Genomic DNA, 22,203 nt, shown 5'->3' on the forward strand with positions numbered 1-22,203 from the left:
TTTTGCACTATTGGTTAGAGCTTGTAAGTAAGCATTTCACTGTAAGGTCTACACCTGTTGTAGTTGGCACTTGACAAATAAACTTTGATTTGATTTGCGCAAACGCCGAGTATAGCCCACGATCTCCCCCACGGCACGAACCCGAGGGGGGTGCCAACCCAGACAGGACGATGACATCAGTGACTCAACCCACTCAAGTGAAGCACCCCTCCCAGGGACGGCATGTAAGAGCACCAGTAAGCCAGTGTGACTCAGCCCTTGTAATAGAGTTAGAGGCAGAGAATCTCAGTGGAGAGAGGGGAACCGGCCAGGCAGAGACAGCAAGGGCGGTTCGTCGCTCCAGTGCCTTTCCATTCACCTTCACACCCCTGGGCCAGACTACACTCAATCATAGGACCTACTGAAGAGATGAGTCCAATAAAGACTCTCACATGGGTAGGCAGACCATTCCATGAAAATTGAGCTCTATAGGAGAAAGCCCTGCCTCCAGCTGATTGCTTAGAAATTATAGGCACAATAAGGAGGCCTGCGTCTTGTGACCGTAGCGTACATGTAGGTACAGTGGGGAGAACAAGTATTTGATACACTGCCGATTTTGCAGGTTTTCCTACTTACAAAGCATGTAGAGGTCTGTCATTTTTATCATAGGTACACTTCAACTGTGAGAGACAGAATCTAAAACAATAATCCAGAAAATCACATTGTATGATTTTTAAGTAATTAATTTGCATTTTATTGCATGACATAAGTATTTGATCACCTACCAACCAGTAAGAATTCTGGCTCTCACAGACCTGTTAGTTTTTCTTTAAGAAGCCCTCCTGTTCTCCACTCATTACCTGTATTAACTGCACCTGTTTGAACTCGTTACCTGTATAAAAGACACCTGTCCACACACTCAATCAAACAGACTCCAACCTCTCCACAATGGTCAATACCAGAGAGCTGTGTAAGGACATCAGGGATAAAATTGTAGACCTGCACAAGGCTGGGATGGGCTACAGGACAATAGGCAAGCAGCTTGGTGAGAAGGCAACAACTGTTGGCGCAATTATTAGAAAATGGAAGAAGTTCAAGATCTCACCTCGTGGGGCATCAATGATCATGAGGAAGGTGAGGGATCAGCCCAGAACTACACAGCAGGACCTGGTCAATGACCTGAAGAGAGCTGGGACCACAGTCTCAAAAAAACCATTAGTAACACACTACGCCGTCATGGATTAAAATCCTGCAGCGCACGCAAGGTCCCCCTGCTCAAGCCAGCGCATGTCCAGTCCCGTCTGAAGTTTGCCAATGACCATCTGGATGATCCAGAGGAGGAATGGGAGAAGGTCATGTGGTCTGATGAGACAAAAATAGAGCTTTTTGGTCTAAACTCCACTCGCCATGTTTTGAGGAAGAAGAAGAACACCATCCCAACCGTGAAGCATGGAGGTGGAAACATCATTCTTTGGTGATGCTTTTCTGCAAAGGGGACAGGATGACTGCACCGTATTGAGGGGAGGATGGATGGGGCCATGTATCGCGAGATCTTGGCCAACAACCTCCTTCCCTCAGTAAGAGCATTGAAGATGGGTCGTGGCTGGGTCTTCCAGCATGACAACGACCCAAAACACACAGCCAGGGCAACTAAGGACTGCCTCCGTAAGAAGCATCTCAAGGTCCTGGAGTGGCCTAGCCAGTCTCCAGACCTGAACCCAATAGAAAATCTTTGGAGGGAGCTGAAAGTCCTTATTGCCCAGCGACAGCCCCGAAACCTGAAGGATCTGGAGAAGGTCTGTATGGAGGAGCCATAATGGGCCATAATCCCTGCTGCAATGTGTGCAAACCTGGTCAATAACTACATGAAACGTATGATCTCTGTAATTGCAAACAAAGATTTATGTACGCAGGTTGAAGGTTTAGCGGCCATGACTATTTTCATCAATATTTCAAGAGATATAGTATTAAAAAACTTGAGTGTCTCCCTTGATCCTAGGTCCTGACAGAGTTGTGCAGACTCAGGACAACTAAGCTTTGGAGAAATACGCATTTAAAGAGGAGTCCGTAATTTGCTTTCTAATGATCATGATCTTTTTGTCAAAGAGTTTCATTAATTTTTCACTGCTGAAGTGAAAGCCATCCTCTCTTGGGGAATGCTGCTTTTTAGTTAGCTTTGTGACAGTATCAAGAACACATTTTGGATTGTTCTTCGTCTCCTCAATTAAGTTGGAAAAATAGGATGATCGAGCAGCAGTGAGGGCTCTTCGATATTGTATGGTACTGTCTTTTCCAAGCTAGTCGGAAGACTTACAGTTGGTGTAGCGTCATTTCCGTTCCAATTTTCTGGAAGCTTGCTTCAGGGCTCGGTTATTTTCTGTATACCAGGGCGCTAGTTTCTTATGACAAATGTTTTTTGTTTTTAGGGGTGCGACTGCATTTTTTATTTTTTTAAATTTTTTATTTCACCTTTATTTAACCAGGTAGGCTAGTTGAGAACAAGTTCTCATTTGCAACTGCGACCTGGCCAAGATAAAGCATAGCAGTGTGAACAGACAACACAGAGTTACACATGGAGTAAACAATTAACAAGTCAATAACACAGTAGAAAAAAAAATGGGCAGTCTATTTACAATGTGTGCAAAAGGCATGAGGAGGTAGGCGAATAATACAATTTTGCAGATTAACACTGGGGTGATAAATGATCAGATGGTCATGTACAGGTAGAGATATTGGTGTGCAAAAGAGCAGAAAAGTAAATAATTTTTTTTTTAAAAACAGTATAAAAACAGTATGGGAATGAGGTAGGTGAAAATGGGTGGGCTATTTACCAATAGACTATGTACAGCTGCAGCGATCGGTTAGCTGCTCGGATAGCTGATGTTTGAAGTTGGTGAGGGAGATAAAAGTCTCCAACTTCAGTGATTTTTGCAGTTCGTTCCAGTCACAGGCAGCAGAGTACTGGAACGAAAGGCGGCCGAATGAGGTGTTGGCTTTAGGGATGATCAGTGAGATACACCTGCTGGAGCGTGTGCTACGGATGGGTGTTGCCATCGTGACCAGTTAACTGAGATAAGGCGGAGCTTTACCTAGCATGGACTTGTAGATGACCTGGAGCCAGTGGGTCTGGCGACGAATATGTAGCGAGGGCCAGCCGACTAGAGCATACAAGTCGCAGTGGTGGGTGGTATAAGGTGCTTTGGTGACAAAACGGATGGCACTATGATAGACTGCATCCAGTTTGCTGAGTAGAGTGTTGGAAGCCATTTTGTAGATGACATCGCCGAAATCGAGGATCGGTAGGATAGTCAGTTTTACTAGGGTAAGCTTGGCGGCGTGAGTGAAGGAGGCTTTGTTGCGGAATAGAAAGCCGACTCTTGATTTGATTTTCGATTGGAGATGTTTGATGTGAGTCTGGAAGGAGAGTTTGCAGTCTAGCCAGACACCTAGGTACTTATAGATGTCCACATATTCAAGGTCGGAACCATCCAGGGTGGTGATGCTAGTCGGGCATGCGGGTGCAGGCAGCGATTAAGTTCCTCAGTTAGGTGGTTGACCGATTGTTGTACTCTGCCGTCCTTGGGTAGGTGGAAGGAGTCTGGAAGGGCATCTAGAAAACTTTGGGTTGTCTGAGAATTTATAGCATGGCTTTTGAAGATCCTTGGTTGAGCAGATTATTTTTTGCAATTGCAAACGTAATAAAATGGTAGTCCGATAGTCCAGGATTATGAGGAAAAACATTAAGATCCACAGTATTTATTCCGCGGGACAGAACTAGGTCCAGAGTATGACTATGTTAGTGAGTAGGTCTGGAGACATGTTGGACAAAACCCACTGAGTCGATGATGGATCCGAAAGCCTTTTGGGGTGTGTCTGTGGACTTCTCCATGTGAATATTAAATTTAAAAATAGAATATTATCTGCCATGACTACAAGGTACGAAAGGAATTCAGGGAACTCGGTGAGGAACGCTGTATATGGCACAGGAGGCCTGTAAACAGTAGCTATAAAAATGGATTGAGTAGGCTGCATAGATTTCATGACTAGAAGCTCAAAATATGAAAACACAGTCATTTTTGTTTTTATACATTGAAATTTGGAATCGTAAATGTTAGCAACACCTCTGCCTTTGCGGGATGCACAGGGGATATGGTCACTAGTGTAACCAGGAGGTGAGGCCTCATTTAACACATAAATTCATCAGGCTTAAGCCATGTTTTAGTCAGGCCAATTGCATCAAGATTATGATCAGTGATTAGTTGACTGCCTTGGAAGTGAGGGATCTAACATTAAGTAGCCCTATTTTGAGAAGTGAGATATCACATTCTCTTTCAATAATGGCAGGAATGGAGGAGGTCTTTATTCTAGTGAGTTTGCTAAGGCAAACACCGCCATGTTAAGTTTTTCCCAACCGAAATCTAGGCACAGCCCCCGTCTCAATGGGGATAGCTGAGCTGACTACACTGACTGTGCTAGTGGCAGACTCTGCTAAGCCGACAGGCCTGCACCCTATCTCATTGTGGAGCTAGGGGAGTTAGAGCCCTGTCTATGTTCACAGATAAGATGAGAGCACCTGTCCAGATAGGATGGAGTCCGTCACTCCTCATCAGGCCAAGCTTGGTCCTGTTTGGTCCTGTTTGAGTCCCAGAAAGAGGGCCAATTATCTATTTTGGGAGGGGCAGAAAACAGTTTTCAACCAGCGATTGAGTTGTGAGACTCTGCTGTAGAGCTCATCACTCCCCCTAACTGGGAGGGGGCCAGAGACAATTACTCGATGCCGACACATCTTTCTAGTTGATTTACATGCTGAAGCTATGTTGCGCTTGGTGACCTCTAACTGTTTCATCCGAACATCGTTGGTGCCGACGTGGATAACAAAATTCAGCGTAGCCTTAACGTTGGTAGCCCTGCCCCCTGGTAAACAGTGTATGATCGCTGGATGATTCTTTTTTAAGTCTAATACTGCTGGTAATGGAGTCGCCAATGACTTGGGTTTTCAATTTGTCCGAGCTAATGGTGGGAGGCTTCGGTATTGTTAGCCATTCTCATTGATGCATCTGATCATGTTTTCAGTGTTCCTTAGTATGTGGCTGTGGCTCTCACTCACTGTTCAGGCTGGAAAATATGACCCAGATAGGTCCTGCTGAAGTGTTTGTCTCTCACTGTGGTTGTTCTGTTTGTTCCCCTTTTGTAGTGTTAGCCTAACAGGGATGCTTTTGTGATTTAGCAAAGTGCCAACTACAGCCAATTCCTCAAAGCCCTCCTAAGCTATTACATTTCATTGCAATATCAGTCAGTCACAGCTATTATAAAGTATTGTGCATAAATAGAGGGCATAAATAAATGGCTCTACAAGTTATTCAACCCTAAAACGTATTCATGTAGGATATTATCCCCTGCGGTTGTTAAGATTCTCTTCGGCACTCGGGGTGATTTGGATATGTTGTTGTCAGTGAACTAATGTTGTACAGGACAATCGTATGATTGAATATGCTCCAAATGAGATCATACTGTTTCTCTGCCTAGTGCTAATTGTAAAGCACAGTAGACTACTGTGCTACAGACAGATCACGAGAAGTTCACAAAAATAATTATTCTGAGGACATTAACTGACAGCCAGATGAAATACAAAAAAAAACATATTTCATTGTGGTACATCTCAAATGCCATGTTCACAATTTCTTGAAGTCTATGAGACAGTACTATGATTGCAGGCAGTTTGAATATTAAGTAGTGGACATGTACTATATTTGCCAGTTTGACATGGTGTCTGTTATCCAGGCCAGTTCTGGGTTACTAAACTGACCGCTTTGGTCAATATGAATTATTTGATTATAACAGCTGCAGTATAGGATTACCAAACATCTCTAACATCTGCTATTGTCACAATACATTCATCTATAGACCATGAATATCTTAAAGAGACAGTAATTGGAAAATATATATATATGTTTTTTTTTGCAGACTGTTGATTGGAGCACCAAGAGCCAAAGCACTGGCTAACCAGAGAGCCAACATAACCGGTGGCCTGTACAGTTGTGACATCACCACCGAATCCGATGACTGTCGCCGAATCGATTTTGACAATGAAGGTGAGGTGTTACTCAAATCTGGTTCTCTCTGTTTCTCTTTCTTACACAACATATGGTTGAACATTATGTTTTATTAACCACAATACACTGTAAGTAAAATTCATTCTAAAGCGAGAATCAACATCAATTCCCACAGAGGATGTGAGAGTTGAGAACAAGGAGAACCAGTGGATGGGGGTGACAGTTAACAGCCAGGGCCCCGGAGGGAAGATTGTGGTAAGTCAGTGTCGGAGAATACTGTGCATTGCTGTGTTACTAGCCAGGTTCATAGTGCTTTGTATATCTGTCATGCAGAACTTTGCGTCAGATCTACAGTATCATTAGCTTAGGATCTGCCTTGCGTGCTGATTCCGCTGTCTCGTCGTTGCAGACCTGTGCTCACCGCTATCAGAGACGTCTGTTTGTGGACACTGCTCAGGAGTCCCGTGACATCACAGGTCGCTGCTACATCCTGAGTCAGGACCTCACTATTGACGAATCCTCTGATGAAGATGGAGGGAACTGGAGGTTCTGTGAGGGGAGAGCCAGAGGCCATGAGAGGTTTGGCTCCTGTCAGCAGGGTCTGGCTGCCACTTTCACCAAGGACTACCATTACGTGGTGTTTGGAGCGCCTGGCGCCTACAACTGGAAAGGTAGGTGTCTATTCATAAGGTATGCAATTAAGTTGCCATTGTAAGTCGCTCTGGATAAGAAGTCTGCTAAATGACAAGACATGTACAATGTGAAAAGTAAATGTAAGTTATCAAAACCTATTTACTTCAATCAATCAAAATCAATGGATGTACAATATATAGATTTAAATCTCTGCAGAATGAGCTGTGCAGTTTGTGACTCACATGTCCTCTAGAGGTAATGAAAGGCTCTGCAACAGACTTCATCAGACATTTCCTTACTGTGCTTTAAAGTGTCAATCAGCAGTTGAAACAATGACCAAGTATTCTTCCGACCACTGTTTCTGTAAAAAGCTGGGGATGGGGCTGGATAAATGTAACCACCCTCAAATTTAAAGACAGAGCTATGGATGACCATCTATGATTTCACAATTATAGTTTTAACCATGTTTTTAGGCTATATAGTGTGTGTTTACATGTACTTTGTTTACAAACATTGAACAAGCTTATATTTTGGGTTCTGATAGGGTACGACAGTTGACCTAAGCTCAGGAGCCATTTATAAGTCATTCTTCGAGACTGAATGAGTACATTTCATTCATTCAGCAGTCCACCCATGGATGGCCCTTCAATACAATGTTATTTTCACCTGTAAAAAAAGAAATTCACCCAGTTACATTTTGCTTGTGTCATTATTGTTGAAGATTTCATATGGTTTTGTTGAGGATCATATTTAATCCAGCACCATTCCGTTGTCATCTTCACTCTCAACCACTCCAGGCATTGTACGTGTAGAGCAAAAGAACAACACTTTGTTGGAAAGGGGATTTTATGATGACGGACCTTATGAAGTTGGAGATGAGAACCGCTTGGATCCTGACCTGGTGCCTGTGCCTGCTAACAGCTACTTAGGTGGGTACAGTAGGTCTGAACCTTGACTGCGGGAACTACGTGTTTTCTGTGCTTAGGCATCCTGCTCGTGGCCAGTTTGTCTGCTGCCAACGCGGATCAGTTTCTGTATAAGTCGCCTTCTCTACAGGTCAGCCCTGAGAAAACTCTGGATGTGACGATCCAATAGTTTCTTAGGTTTGTGACTTCCGAGGTGGCTAAAACATACTCTCTTAACCATTCCATCTACATGGTCGTTAACTGGTGAATGGTTTCTAATCTGAACATTTACCATGTAATTATTTCAATGTAATGTTTGAATGTACTGCAGTTTTTACTGGAATTACTTATATGTATATCAACATATGTTGTCTTGGTTGCTTCAAGCTGACATGACTACTATAGTTCACATCTTGTGATTTTCTTTACATCCCAAATTCACTCATTTATTCATGAAAGATGAATGCTCTGAATTATACATAGAATAAGATATAAGCTGAACAAGCTTATGAACAATATATAGATTCCTCTTATTTCATGTTGCAGGCTTTTCCATTGATTCTGGGCATAGCATCACCAAGGGGCGTGGCCTGACCATTGTGTCTGGGGCACCGCGAGCCAATCACTGTGGGGCCGTGGTCCTGTTGAGAAAGGAGAATGAAGCGTCCGCAAGACTCTCCCCAGAGTACATTCTAGAAGGGCCTGGACTGGCATCTTCTTTTGGATATGATGTAGCTGTGGTCGACCTGAATGGAGATGGGTATGTGACACAAGTTGACTTCTGCTTTTCCAGTTTTGGCTTATCCATACATTATGTCAGGGGTCCCCAATTACATTCAGCCGCGGGCCCATTTTTCCTTGAGCGGCTGTTTGGGGTGCCGGAACTTAGTTATAAATCATTTGTACACTGCAAATTCACTTTAAGAATCCCAAACAGACACAATATTTGGCATACACAGAATAATTTCCAACCTTGATTATATTGGGATTAGAGCTCTGCTACCCAAGCTGAGTCTGACGGGCCCTGACATTATACATAGGGTTAGTGCCGCGTAGGGCCATTTTTTTTCCATAAATAACTAGGATATGGGCATGGCTTGAGCCATTTGCTCATGCCCTGCTGCAACGTACAGTCATATCTGACTAAGATCATAACCTCATCAAATATAAGATGGGAGAGATTTCACCGAAAATGCTAATGTTCCTTGAGTTTTGTCGGAGTTTGCAGTGATGAAAAGTAGCTAACAGCTAACTGCTCTCATGTCTCATCATTGAGCAGAGCAGCCCAAGCGGAGCCGTTGCTATGGGTACTTACAGATCCAGAGCCGCCATGAGCAGAGTGCATGCAGAGTGAGCAGCGTGCAGGGAGTGAGTGACACACAGAGGAGCAGCTAGTGGATTTACTAATGGAGGAAGTTATTTCTGGTTTCGGGCAGGGCCGAAAATTTTGCAGAAACAATCGGCCTGGGTAGGGTAGGGCATGAACATTGTGGGCATGGGTAGGGTAGGGCATGAACATTGTGGGTATGGGTAGGGCTTGGGTTTAAAATTCATGCTTGTGCAGGGCTCTAATTGGGATACGATCACAGTGTGAATACTTGGGAACAGATTTCCTGAATTACAATCCCTTTGAGATGATTTCCTGGTGATTTTAGGAAAATTATATCCCCCCCAAAACATTTGGGTGAAATATACTGAACAAAAATTTAAACGCAACATGTAAAGTGTTGGTGCCATGTTTTATGAGCTGGAAAAAAGATCCCAGAAATGTTCCTATACGTGCAAAAAAAAAAAGCATTGACAAGATAATCCATCCACCTGACAGGTGTGGCATATCATGAAGCTGACAAAACAGCATGATCATTGCTCAGGTGCACCCTGTGTTGGGGACAATAAAAGGCCACTCTAAAATGTGCAGTTTTGTCACACAACACAATGCAACAGATGTCTCAAGTTTTGAGGGAGCATGCAATTGGCTGGCCAGCTGCAGGGTTCTCCACCAGAGCTGTTGCCAGAGCATTTAATGTTCATTTCTCTACCATAAGCCGCCTCCAACGTTGTTTTTGAGGATTTGGCAGTACGTCCAATCAGCCTCACTGACGCCGCACACGTGTAACCATGACAGCCCAGGACCTCCACATCCAGCTTCTTTACCTGCGGGATCATCTGGGACCAGCGACCCGGACAGCTGATGAAACTGAAGAGTTTTTCTGTATGTAATAAAGCTCTTTTGTGGGGAAAACTCATTCTCATTGGCTCCCCAGTAGGTGGGCCTGGCTGCACCCCTGCCAAGTCATGTGAAATGCATAATTAACTGATTTCCTTATATGAACTGTAACTCAGTAAAATCTTTGAAATTGTTGCATGTTGCGTTTATATTTTTGTTCAGTATAAAATCATCCGCCTATTGGGGAACCCCGCATGATGTCATCAAACCTACATGGATATTGTAACTTATGTTTCAAATATCACCTTTATTTTTTTGCATCACAGGTGGCAGGATATTGTTGTTGGAGCCCCTCAGTTCTTCATGAAAGAGGGAGACTTTGGAGGAGCTGTTTATGTCTACATCAACCAGGCAGGAAAGTGGGACAAGATCACCCCAATCCGCCTCAATGGAACCAAAGACTCAATGTTTGGGCTGGCAGTGGAAAACATTGGTGACATCAATCAGGACTCTTATCAAGGTGGGAACCTGGCATCTGTACTTATTTCTGACCTTTCTGTGCTTGTGTCATAACATTCCACAGCTAAATGGCTTCTCTTTTACAGACATTGCTGTTGGAGCGCCCTACGCTGATGCCGGGGCAGGAAAAGTGTACATTTACCACGGTTCTGCAATTGGAATCAACACCAAGCCGGCACAAGTTGGTTATGCAGTGTTTTATTGGTCACGGGATATGCTTGTTGACGTAGTGGAATGACATCACTGCTGCATCCCATTTTCACCTCTTGATTTATTTGTCATTTCAGATCCTTGAGGGAATGCCCAACAACATCAGATTATTTGGATATTCTCTGGCTGGGAATATGGATTTAGATAAGAATTCCTATCCTGATATAGCTATTGGGTCTCTCTCAGATACAGTTCTCGTTTACAGGTAACAATCTTGTTCGGCTATCTACAACAATCCAGTTACGACCTCACAAATACATTTCACGATAACACATACAGTAACAACTCGCATAACAACTCTTTGTTTTAGGGCAAGGCCAATTATTAGCATTCAGAAGGATGTCAAAATTACTCCAAAGGAAATTGACCTCACAAAGAAAACCTGTGGCAACAGTATCTGGTAAGGTGTTGATGGGATTTGATGAGTGCTCATGTTTGAAAATATGTCTGACATCTTTGCGCTACTGTAGATTTGTTTCCTATGAACACAATTTAATTATATTCTATGTGTTGTCTATAGCTTGACCGTGGAGGCATGTTTCACCTATAAAGCAAACCCTGTATCCTACAGCCCAAAACTAAGTAAGCGAAGCCTCTCTCTTCTTTCACCTCAGCCCAATTGGCATACTTTGTCATAGTCCTGAATCCTTTTGTCCTTACATAATACACACTGTTGTTCTGGAATGTTTCCTTACAGCTATCCGCTACGCATTTGAGGGTGAGGCAGATCGCAGGAAGCAAGGGCTTCCCTCCAGGATCCTCTTCCTCAACAAGTCTCGCACCGACCAGGACTTCCAATCGACCGGAACTCTGGACCTCCGGGGACAAAACAAAAGAGCTTGCACCAAGACAAAAATCAAACTGCAGGTAATACTTTTTGGTATTCTTCTAACCCTCTTGGGATTCTAGAAGGATACCTAGAAGGGAGATGGTGTACATAATTGTTTTCTCTGTCTGTAGGATAACATCAGGGACAAGCTGCGTGGTATTCCCATTGAGGTGTCGTTGGGAATCCAGGGTACCAAGCGGCAGAAGAGGCAGAACGCTCTCCCCCAGCTTGTGCCTATTCTTGACAACTCCCAGCCAAGCAAGGTCATCACTGAGGTAACCTTCCTTTCCCAACTGTTACACGTGTTTCATGATGTCATTGAATGTCTCAGAGTGATTGGAATTCAGTACATTTTTAGAATGGACTTACTGTCAGATGCATTGAAAATGAGCTTGATCTTGCTTCCTTACAGGTGAACTTCTTAAAGGAGGGATGCGGAAACGATAATATTTGCCAGAGTAGCTTACAACTGGAGTACAGATTCTGCTCCAAAGAGCTCAACCAAGATATATTTCCCCCATTACCTATGTGAGTATGAACAAACATTCTTAGTGCATATACATTCAGGGACTTTCATGATAAGATTTGGAAAAGAAAACCACGCCTCTGAGGAAGAGGTATCAGGCAATGTTTTGTTTTTATCCAGGGAGAATGGGCTACCAGTGATCTCCCTCAGTGATCAGAAGGACATAGCTCTGGAGGTGACAGTGAAGAACAGAAATGGGGATGATGCCCATGAGGCTAAACTGGTGGGGATGTTCCCCAACGCTCTCTCATACTCCGGTTTCCGCTCTCAGAAAATGACAGTAAGTGAAGTGACTCTGGTTTATTTCAGCATACACCTTTTTGCTATCCGTCAAGTAATACCATTGTAATGAGTTCCTGTTCTCCAGAGGGATAAACCGGTTCTCTGTTTAGCCAACCAGAATGGCTCCCAAACAGAGTGTGAACTGGGGAATCCATTCAAAAGAGATTCAGAGGTAGGCTATGCACTTGTTTTCATGACAGTATTTTTTTATTATTCTGTCATTGTGTGGCTCACTTGTGGTGAATGTTATGAAATATTTGGATGCAATGTGTTTCCAGGTTACTTTCTACATAATCTTGAGCACTTCTGGTATCTCTCTCGATACGACAGAAATTAATATTGACCTTGAGCTTCAAACGTAAGTGGCACTATTATTTTTTCACAAAGGTGACTGATGATTGACTTGTATAAATAATTTTTTCTTCAATTCAGTCTGGTATTATAACGGTAGCCCCTATCTGCAAAAGTATGGTGTCTGTGGAAAGCTGAGTATCTTGGCCATTGATCTACCTTCTTTGGTGTGACTTAATAGCATATATGGGAAAACACATTTATAAGGGCAGGCCGAGCCGATGACCGCTACCTAGATTGCGGATTTTAATATATATTTTTATTTAACTAGGCAAGTCAATTAAGAACAAATTCTTATTTTCAATGACTGCCTAGGAACAGTGGTTTAACTTCCTTGTTTAGGGGCAGAGCGACGGTTATTTCTTTGTAGCTTGTCAGCTCGGGGATTCGATCTTGCAACCTTTCGGTTACTAGTCCAACGCTCTAACCACTAGAGTTGACTTGGGCGGGACAAAGCTAGGCCTAGAAACATTTATGCGTGATGCGAACAATTGCTACCTGACTCAGAGGACGAGACGTACCGAGCACCGTACATCACATTGTAAACACATTTAAACACTTTTTCATAAAATATGGCTTCTCAAGAAAATAAAAAAGAATATTGAAGTGAAGTAAACTCAAATAAATATATCTAATAGGAACCTAAAAAGAAGGCCGCTTTGAATAAGTATATCGACATAGACGCTTTAAATAAAATTCTGGAGTTGTACTCGGATCAGGGGAGCGATTTGGAAAAGGAAGAATTCGACTCGGGCCGACGAAGACGCTTTCTAGAAGGATTGGATCCTCTTTTAGATCTGTAAGTAAATGGTTTCCATGGCTTTGCATAGCTCATTTACTATGTGTATTTCAGTTTTTATGTTGTCTGCTTTTTGTGCTTTGGATTTAGTTTACATAGGCCTATGTAACAAGTCATTTCAATGTTATATAATTCCAAAGTAGTTATTGTCTAAGTTTCATCCTTGTAAATCTGGAGAGGCCACTATACTCTTATGGCCATTGTTTATTCAGAGTGGTTAAATGCTGAAGACACATTTCAGTTGTACAACTGACTAGGTATCCCCATTTTCCTTTCCCTTTCTTTGTGGTTCTCACCTCTACCTTTGTCTCCAAAGTGTTACTGTTTGCATTGTGTGTGTGCTTCTCACCATCTATGTGAGTCACTGTCCAGATCAAATTTAGGCTTGGTGTTTTCACTTTACAGTAATATTGTTTGGTAAATTTAGTCAACTGTTATTCTGTGTGTCTTACAACAAAATATCCCTTTATTTTAGTCGCCACAGAGTGGAGGATGCATAGAATTTGGATGATGACGTTTGGGAGCCCCCCTTCCCAGCAAGCGCCCCTGCCGGTTAAGGTCTTCACCCCCCACTGCTCTGTCAATCACCCTGTCTGATGGTTCTACATCCACCACTCGACAAAGGCCCCACTCCTCTTCAACCACCCCCACTGCAGGCCCTGGCACCACTCCCCTGTCTGCTAGTTCATCTGGAGGTGCGGAGGCAGGGAGGAGATCTAGGCCTCAACAGAGAAGAGGAAGAGGGAGAGGGAGGCAGGGAGGAGATCTAGGCCTCAACAGAGAAGAGGAAGAGGGAGAGGGAGGCAGGGAGGAGATCTAGGCCTCAACAGAGAAGAGGGAGGCAGGGAGGAGATCTAGGCCTCAACAGAGAAGAGGGAGAGGTGGTGGAAGCAGCACAACGGAGGACAGGTGCTATACAGTCCTTCAAGATGATGAGGAGCCAGAACAATTTAGGTTTAAACTAAAACGACCTGAAGGCCCCCCTTACACTTGGGTGCCTTCCCAAACGACCTGAAGGCCCCCCTTACAGCTGGGGGCCTTCCCAAATGACCTGAAGGCCCCCCTTACAGCTGGGGGCCTTCCCAAACGACCTGAAGGACCCCCTTACAGCTGAGGGCCTTCCCAAACGACCTGAAGGACCCCCTTACAGCTGGGGGCCTTCCCAAACGACCTGAAGGCCCCCCTTACAGCTGAGGGCCTTCCCAAACGACCTGAAGGCCCCCCTTACAGCTGGGTGCCTTCCCAAACGACCTGAAGGCCCCCCTTACAGCTGAGGGCCTTCCCAAATGACCTGAAGGCCCCCTTACAGCTGGGGGCCTTCCCAAACGACCTGAAGGCCCCCCTTACAGCTGTTTCAGCTTTACTTTACCACCTCTGTACTGGGAACACTAATTAGTAATACCGACAAGAAGCAGCAGGGAGGGAAGGAAGATGTCTTGGAAACCTGTCACCAGGGGTGACATGCTCAACTACATGTCCTTGGTGATTTACATGGGACTGGTAAAGGTATCAAGACTAGTTGACAACTGGAGCAAGACCCCACTCTATCGGTTTTGAGTTCCCCACCTCCATCGTAGGTGAAAACCGATTCTTGGTCACTTCACATGAGTGACCCACAAAAGGATCAGGAGAATGACCAGAAGAAAGGGATTGCAGGGTATGATCATCTCGTAAGAGTCAAACCCCTTTATCATGACATGGTGGAGGCATGCAAAACTTATTTACATTCTGCTCAAAATCTATCTATAGTTGAGCGCATGGTTGCCTCAAAGGCTCGAATTGGCTTGAAGCAGTATATGAATAATAAGCCGACCAAGTGGGGCTACAAGCTCTTTGTGCCAATTCAGCCCCTGCCTACACGTGAACCCTTTTCATCTTTGAAGGCAAGGTCATCACACCCACTGGGAAGGGCCTCTGTTATGCAGCTGATGGACTTCCCCTTACTTGGCAGTGAGTACAAGCTCTTTGTGGACCATTTTTACACTAGTCCCATGCTTTTCATAGACCTCTTGAAAAATAAAATATTGGCTTGTGGCACCATTCGTCCTAACAGAATCGCGTTTCCCTAAAACCAAGGTAAACGGCATGGCAAAGACAGCGAAGAGGGGTACTATATGTTGGATCAGGACTAATAAGCTGCATTTTGTGAAATGGATAGACACTATGGAAGTAACCACTCTCACCACACAGCATAAGGCATTTAATAACAACCATGTCTCAAAGAGGGTGAAAAATGCCAATGGGGCACGGGTGAGGAAGAATGTCCCCGTTTCTGTGAAGGACTGATGCTCTGATAGGCTACTACCAGGTCCTCCACCAGACCAGGAAGTGGTGTAAGACTTTCGTTTACCACTTTGTGGACATTGCTACAGTAAATGCTTTCATTCTCCACAAGCAGATGGCCAAAGCAAAAGGTCAAACCCCTCTCTCCCAGTTGGCCTTCTGAGAGCAGCTGGTGTTGGAAATGGCTGAATTAGGGGCCTGAATTAGGGGCCCAACTAGGGGGGGGCTGAAATGCCAGCTCACTTTTTGTTTCCTGGCAGAGAGGGACTGCTTCAAAGACTATTGACATGCACAAGCTATGGTGAAATCTAATCATCTGGGATGTAAAACGAACACAAATGCCATTTGTAAATAGTTTCTATTCATTCCATTTTTGCACATTTTCTAGTGAAGGACACATGCGAAACCAAGTTGTGTTTCAGAATACATTTTATATCATTTTTTTATGTATACATGTTGCTTTAATATTGTTTTTGTAAACAGTTCATTTGAATGTGGGACCAATACATTGGATAAGCCTACGCTAAACGTTCAGGCACTTTGGAGAGGTTGAAAAAACACTTCTATGTCCCCCGACACCACCACAATGTTTGAGAGAGGTTGGTGTTGTAGAAATGTTGTTTTTATAGTTAACAATAACTTTTAGGCACATCCATTTAGCAAAAACAGTGCAATTACCACATTCAGACACTTTGGAGACGTTGAAAGGACACTGAAATGTACCCTGCCTAACCCATAACACCACCACAATGTTTGAAGTGAGGTTGATATGGTAAAAATACTTTTTATACTGAACAAATAGCATTTAGGGATTGCAAATATGTAATAGCATTGGAATGATCTAATTTGCAGACATATCCCACTTTGGAGAGGTTTAGGGACACTTGGAAACGTCCCGTGACCATACCTGACACCACTTACTAAAACATCTGCCCATTTCTAATTGTTAGGTCTATCAAGCCTATTTTTTTTCTGATATTGTTCACATGTTGTGGAAGCCATCTGATGGGTTTCCAGCTCTAGTCATCAATAATTCACTTATAGCTAGCTGGTTAATGAAAGATGACCATCAAAAGAACAATAAAAACGTATTTTGTGTGTTCTTGTTCATGTGTAAACTATCTATCTTCTGATCATTTCCTCATCTCCCAGATGTCTTCTTTCCAAATACACAAAGTTTCTGCATGTCAGAAGCATGTAATTACACACGAACAGCAGTTACTTTTGGGTATGTCTATTTCAGGCGGAAATGTATCTTTTGCCATTACATTTTAAGAGGATAACAAACAGTTATGTGTCACTTCTCTACCTTCAGGACCAGTACACAGGACAAAATGGGAAGAGTGAAAGCAAAGGCGAAAGTCGTGATTGAGCTGTTACTTTCTGTTGCAGGGTAAGTAGTGTTTCTAACGTTTTCACTTGTTGACTACTGCATCGACTCGATTTCCAATACTTTTTTTGATCTGATGTATTTAAAAGTACATGGAGAGCGAACATTAATGGCATCCATGTCAATCTCTCATGGCTCAAATTGGAAGAGAGATAGACATCATCATTACTTGCTTTCGTAAGACACGTTGACAAGCTGAAGGTACCGAGCCGTCTGTTTTTAAAATACTAGCACACAGCTCGGACACCCATGCATACCCCACAAGACATGCCACCAGAGGTCTCTTCACAGTCCAGAACAGACTATGGAGGCGCTCAGCACTACATAGAGCCATGGCTACATAGAACTCTATTCCACATCAGGTAACTGATGCAAACAGTAGAATTAGACTTAAAAAGCAGGTAAAAATACACCTTATGGAACAGCGGGGACTATGACGTAACACACACAGACACATGCACACACACACGATAACATACGCACTATACACACACAAACAAATATATTTTGTGTTGTAGATATGTGGTGGTGGAGTAAGGGCCCGAGGGCACACACTGAGTGTGTTGTGAATTCTGTAATGAATGTATTGTAATGTTTTTAAAATTGTATAACTGCCTTAATTCCGACAGACCCCAGGAAGAGTAGCCTTGGCAGCAGCTAATGGAGATCCTTAATAAATACAAATGTAGTCCACTAATATGTGGTTTGTTTATCAATCAGAGTTGCGAGACCCTCCCAGGTGTATTTTGGGGGTGATGTGAAAGGAGAGAGTGCCATCAAGACAGAAGAGGAGATCGGCGGTTTGATTGATTATGAATTTAAGGTAATTATCATTGTCTGCTTATCTCAGTTTCTCAATATCACGTTGTCTGAGTTTGACCGTGATGTAAAAAATGTTAATATTATACCTCCAGATAATCAATTTGGGTAAGCCGTTGAAGTCCTTTGGCACAGCCTCGTTGAACATCCAGTGGCCCAAAGAGAATGTGGATGGGAAATGGCTGTTATATCTGGTTAAGATCAGCAGTACTGGCCTGGAAGAGGTCCCCTGCTCCCCAGAGACTGAGATCAACTCTCTCAAACACATTCAGGTAATACTTTCCTACTGAAGTTTCACTGTACCTGATGCATTTGTGGAAAAGCTAAATGGGCCAGAGATTAAGCGTTATTAAGACATTCAAGTTTGAATCACTAACTTGTGATGAGTTTATTTATTTTTTAGGAGTCCAGCACATCTAGGAAAAAGCGTGAAGTTGGAGGCAAAAAATCTGGAAGCAAAATGACTTTTTTGGACCAAAAAAAGCACAAGATTTTGGTAAACACACTTTCACTTGCATTTAAAAATAGATCAATGATGACACGTTGTCTGTCTGACAAAAGGTTATGTTCCTCTCAGATGTGTGGCAATGGCTATGACGCTAGATGTGTGGTGATCAAGTGCCCTCTACAGGGCTTGGACAGTAGTGCAGTGATTGCGCTGCGATGCCGTCTGTGGAACGCTACCTTCCTTGAGGTCAGAAACAACATGCCTGTTGCTATTTGCTTTTCAAAAGAGTCCTAAATAGCAGATACGAATAATTCAGTCATTCTCTAACATTGAAAACCTTTGTTTTGAAACAGAATTATGCCAATTTGAACTATCTTGATATAATTGTGAAAGCATCCATCAGCCTTGATGCTCCTGCAAAGAATATGGTTCTCAGGAATGCTGAGACTCAGGTGTGTGGCACAGAAGAACTCTTGACATCCGTTATCATCCACTCACACAATGACACCTTCACTGATCAATACAATTTTAAGAATGTATATGTAACAAATCGAAATAAACAGACTGTTTCTTCTTGTACCCATGCAGGTGAGAGTCACAGTGTTTCCAGAGAAGGCAGTAACCCAGTATGGTGGAGTTCCCTGGTGGATCATCCTTGTGGCTGTCCTGGCTGGTATTCTGATGTTGGCATTGCTAGTGTTTCTACTCTGGAAGGTAGGCGTGGTCTACAACCGCAACACACTTACCAACATATTCACTGTATTCTACTCTGAGCTATTAGTAGACACATGCAACATTGAATCATTATTCATTCAGGTAGTGTTATAGTATATCTGTGTTCTCATATTGTTCCCAATGATTCATCACCCTCGCTCTCCTTTAGTGTGGTTTCTTCAAGAGAGCCCCACAAGACCAGTACGATGCAGCGTATCACAAGGCTCAGATCCATGTTCAGGCCTCTGATAAAGAGAAACTCACTACTGAGGCATAGTGCCCGTTCTCTGCGCTCAGACCTGGGGTAAAATGGGCATTGCAGTCAGCATGGCGCTTAAACACTAACTCACTTTTGCTTCAAAGGAAATGCTTACTTCCGCACGTCTCGAGTGCAAAAATGTCAGAGACACATACATAGACCAATGTAGTTTGTACTCTAATTGATCATTTAGCCAATTAGTATGTAAAACGAGCTTTGATAGGGTGTTCAGACATTTGTTCATGTATGTGTGTTTGAATTAGGTCAGCATTCAATGCCCCCCCCCAAATGAGCAGTTATTACATTTTCCTACATTTCACACCTATCAACCACTATTTCTGGTGTGCTTTGGAGTTTCTTAATGTTTTCTAGGTTTCTGCTTTGTCAGGCTGGCTGTTTGGAAATGCTATTTTGAATTACTACTCTTAGCATGCTCTCACACAACTCTCTTTGGATTGCCTCTCTGATTTGCTTGAGCATTATGTGTGTTCTATTTGTATGTTCAGGTTGATACAAGCCTATGAAATGCAGAATGAATCATTATCCTTGCCTTTCTCTTGCCAGTGTGGATTTTTCAAACGTTCTGAACATGATGACAGCGTTCCAATATACCATGCTGTACGGATAAGGAAAGAGGCTCGTCAGTTCAAAGACAGGAAAGCCAAGCTGCATTCCTTTGAGAAAAAGCAGTGGGTGACACGCTGGAATGAGAATGAGAACTACTCATAAGACACTTGACTGTTGGGATGCTGTCAGAGACAAGAATCTCCCATTTTTTTTCTAAACATCCCAGTGTCACGAACCCATTGATCTTAGTTATTTATTGTGTACAGTCTAAACTCAATTGACTGCATTTGTGAAGCAAACTACAAAATAAACTGTGTCCCATCCTGGGGAAATGAGAAGCATCATATCTTACAATTCATTTTCTCTGAATTGGGACTTTTTAAACAAATTATCTGTCATTGATACAGTTTTTATTTTATTTTTAGCATAAACAGTTTCAATCCAATGTTTACCTGAAGATAATCTTTTTTTTGCAGTCACTTTTGTCCAATCTAATGTACTGTATAGACTGGAACATTTTGTATGTTTGTATATATTTAAATACTTTAGCACACTGTATATTTATTTGAGTCATTATTTAAAAAAAAAAAAATGCATTTGCCAAATACTTAAAAAAAAAAATGTTTATCTAAAAGTTACTTTTCAGTAAGGGCAAATGTTACTGATGATTTTCTAGTGCTACACAGACTAAAAAGTAGCTACAGGTATTAGGCAAACAATATTGTCATTGGGAGTCATTTCTTTGCACTTGCTTTGATTATAAAAAAGGTCATTCAATACACGCTATTAGATATAAATCAGTTAAGAGTTTTGAGAACTATGATTAACACCATACCTTTGTTTACCCCCCTGTACTGGGATATGCTTCAGTTAATAGCAATGCAGCTGGGACAACTGGAGCCAACAAGCAATAAAATGCTAATTCTTGTTTAGCTAATTGTATTTGAAGGATGTGTGGGTCTTGAAGAGGACACATAATACGCACAAAAATGCAGAATTGAGAAACATTGATTTTGTTGATGAATAACCTGCATCGTTGTTCACTTGTGGTTATGGCCAGGTCCAGGTGATGTAGTTTGGACACTCCAAATTGGTTGTTCACACATAATATGTTCACTGTGATAAGAGGTGCGACTAAACTATCATTGTTCACATTTAAATGTATGTTTTATGTAATTGCCTCTGTATCAGATTTCATTATATGGAATCTATTCAAAGGGATATTGCTATGGAATGGTGATCAATGAGAAATTTAGTAGCCCTACCTAAAAAGGGGGGGGGGATTATGTAAATCACTGACTATTCATTCCTCAATTCAGATGTTTTGAATACTGTGCAAATTGCAATAAATAGAGAAATGTATGAAAGTTGAAAGTACCAGTATTTCACTCTTTTTCCTCCTTCTGTTTTACATATCTATGGCCAAAATATATTAGGTTAGGCCAGATATAAACTCGGCAAAAAAGAAACATCCTCTCACTGTCAACTGCGTTTATTTCCAGCAAACTTAACATGTGTAAATATTTGTATGAACATAAGATTCAACAACTGAGACAAAGTGAACAAGTTCCACAGACGTGACGGACAGAAATGGAATAATGTGTCCCTGAACAAAGGGTGGGTTCAAAATCAAAAGTAACAGTATCTGGTGTGGTCACCAGCTGCATTAAGTACTGCATTGCATCTCCTTATGGATTGCACCAGATTTGCCAGTTCTTGCTGTGAGATGTTGCCCCACTCTTCCACCAAGGCACCTGCAAGTTCCCGGACATTTCTGTGGGGAATGGCTCTAGCCCTCACCCCCCGATCCAACAGTTTCCAGACATGCACAATGGGATGGAGATCCGGGCTCTTCGCTGGCCATGGCAGAACACCGACATTCCTGTCTTGCAGGAAATCACTCACAGAATGAGCAGTATGGGTGGTGGCATTGTCATGCTGGAGGGTCATGTTAGGATGAGCCTGCAGGAAGGGTACCACATGAGGGAGGAGGATGTCTTCCCTGTAACGCACAGCGTTGAGATTGCCTGCAATGACAACAAGTGCGGTCCGATGATGCTGTGACACACTGCCCCAGACCATGACAGACCCTCCACCTCCAAATCGATCCCACTCCAGAGTACAGGCCTCGGTGTAATGCTCATTCCGTCAATAAACGCGAATCCGACCATCACCCCTGGTGAGACAAAACTGTGACTCGTCAGTGAAGGGCACTTTTTGCCAGTCTTGTCTGGTCCAGCGACGATGGGTTTGTGTCCATAGGCAACGTTGTTGCCGGTGATGTCTGGTGAGGACCTGCCTTACAACAGGCCTACAAGCCCCCAGTCCAGCCTCTCTCAGCCTATTGCGGTCAGTCTGAGCACTGATGGAGGGATTGTGCATTCCTGGTGTAACTCGGGCAGTTGTTGTTGCCATCCTGTACCTGCCCCGCAGGTGTGATGTTTGGATGTACCGATCCTGTGCAGGTGTT

The 22,203-nt window shown here is 43.0% G+C and overlaps 1 protein-coding gene across 2 annotated transcripts in view; it reads left to right on the forward strand.

Annotated features, from left to right (window-relative positions):
* Window positions 1-21,107, forward strand: part of LOC115102636 (integrin alpha-6-like) — a 34,947-nt gene extending 13,840 nt beyond the window's left edge. Inside the window, exons 2-26 of one of the 2 annotated variants that reach the window (XM_029622822.2) lie at window positions 5,944-6,071; window positions 6,208-6,287; window positions 6,442-6,703; window positions 7,463-7,594; window positions 8,117-8,330; window positions 10,064-10,257; window positions 10,343-10,437; window positions 10,544-10,671; window positions 10,777-10,866; window positions 10,987-11,048; window positions 11,164-11,333; window positions 11,427-11,570; window positions 11,708-11,823; window positions 11,942-12,101; window positions 12,189-12,275; window positions 12,382-12,461; window positions 16,852-16,929; window positions 17,647-17,749; window positions 17,841-18,017; window positions 18,149-18,241; window positions 18,323-18,439; window positions 18,547-18,645; window positions 18,782-18,907; window positions 19,077-19,211; window positions 19,731-19,818. In XM_029622822.2, coding sequence (XP_029478682.1) covers window positions 5,944-6,071; window positions 6,208-6,287; window positions 6,442-6,703; window positions 7,463-7,594; window positions 8,117-8,330; window positions 10,064-10,257; window positions 10,343-10,437; window positions 10,544-10,671; window positions 10,777-10,866; window positions 10,987-11,048; window positions 11,164-11,333; window positions 11,427-11,570; window positions 11,708-11,823; window positions 11,942-12,101; window positions 12,189-12,275; window positions 12,382-12,461; window positions 16,852-16,929; window positions 17,647-17,749; window positions 17,841-18,017; window positions 18,149-18,241; window positions 18,323-18,439; window positions 18,547-18,645; window positions 18,782-18,907; window positions 19,077-19,184 — 3,043 coding nt within the window. In that variant the 3' untranslated portion in view covers window positions 19,185-19,211; window positions 19,731-19,818. Of the gene's footprint in view, window positions 1-5,943; window positions 6,072-6,207; window positions 6,288-6,441; window positions 6,704-7,462; window positions 7,595-8,116; window positions 8,331-10,063; window positions 10,258-10,342; window positions 10,438-10,543; window positions 10,672-10,776; window positions 10,867-10,986; window positions 11,049-11,163; window positions 11,334-11,426; window positions 11,571-11,707; window positions 11,824-11,941; window positions 12,102-12,188; window positions 12,276-12,381; window positions 12,462-16,851; window positions 16,930-17,646; window positions 17,750-17,840; window positions 18,018-18,148; window positions 18,242-18,322; window positions 18,440-18,546; window positions 18,646-18,781; window positions 18,908-19,076; window positions 19,212-19,730 lie in introns of both variants that reach the window. The other variant, XM_065008008.1, reaches the window with a different exon arrangement.
* Window positions 21,108-22,203: the final 1,096 nt, after the last annotated feature.

This window comes from Oncorhynchus nerka, linkage group LG1 (genome assembly GCF_034236695.1).
Source record: "Oncorhynchus nerka isolate Pitt River linkage group LG1, Oner_Uvic_2.0, whole genome shotgun sequence".
NCBI lineage: Eukaryota > Metazoa > Chordata > Actinopteri > Salmoniformes > Salmonidae > Oncorhynchus > Oncorhynchus nerka.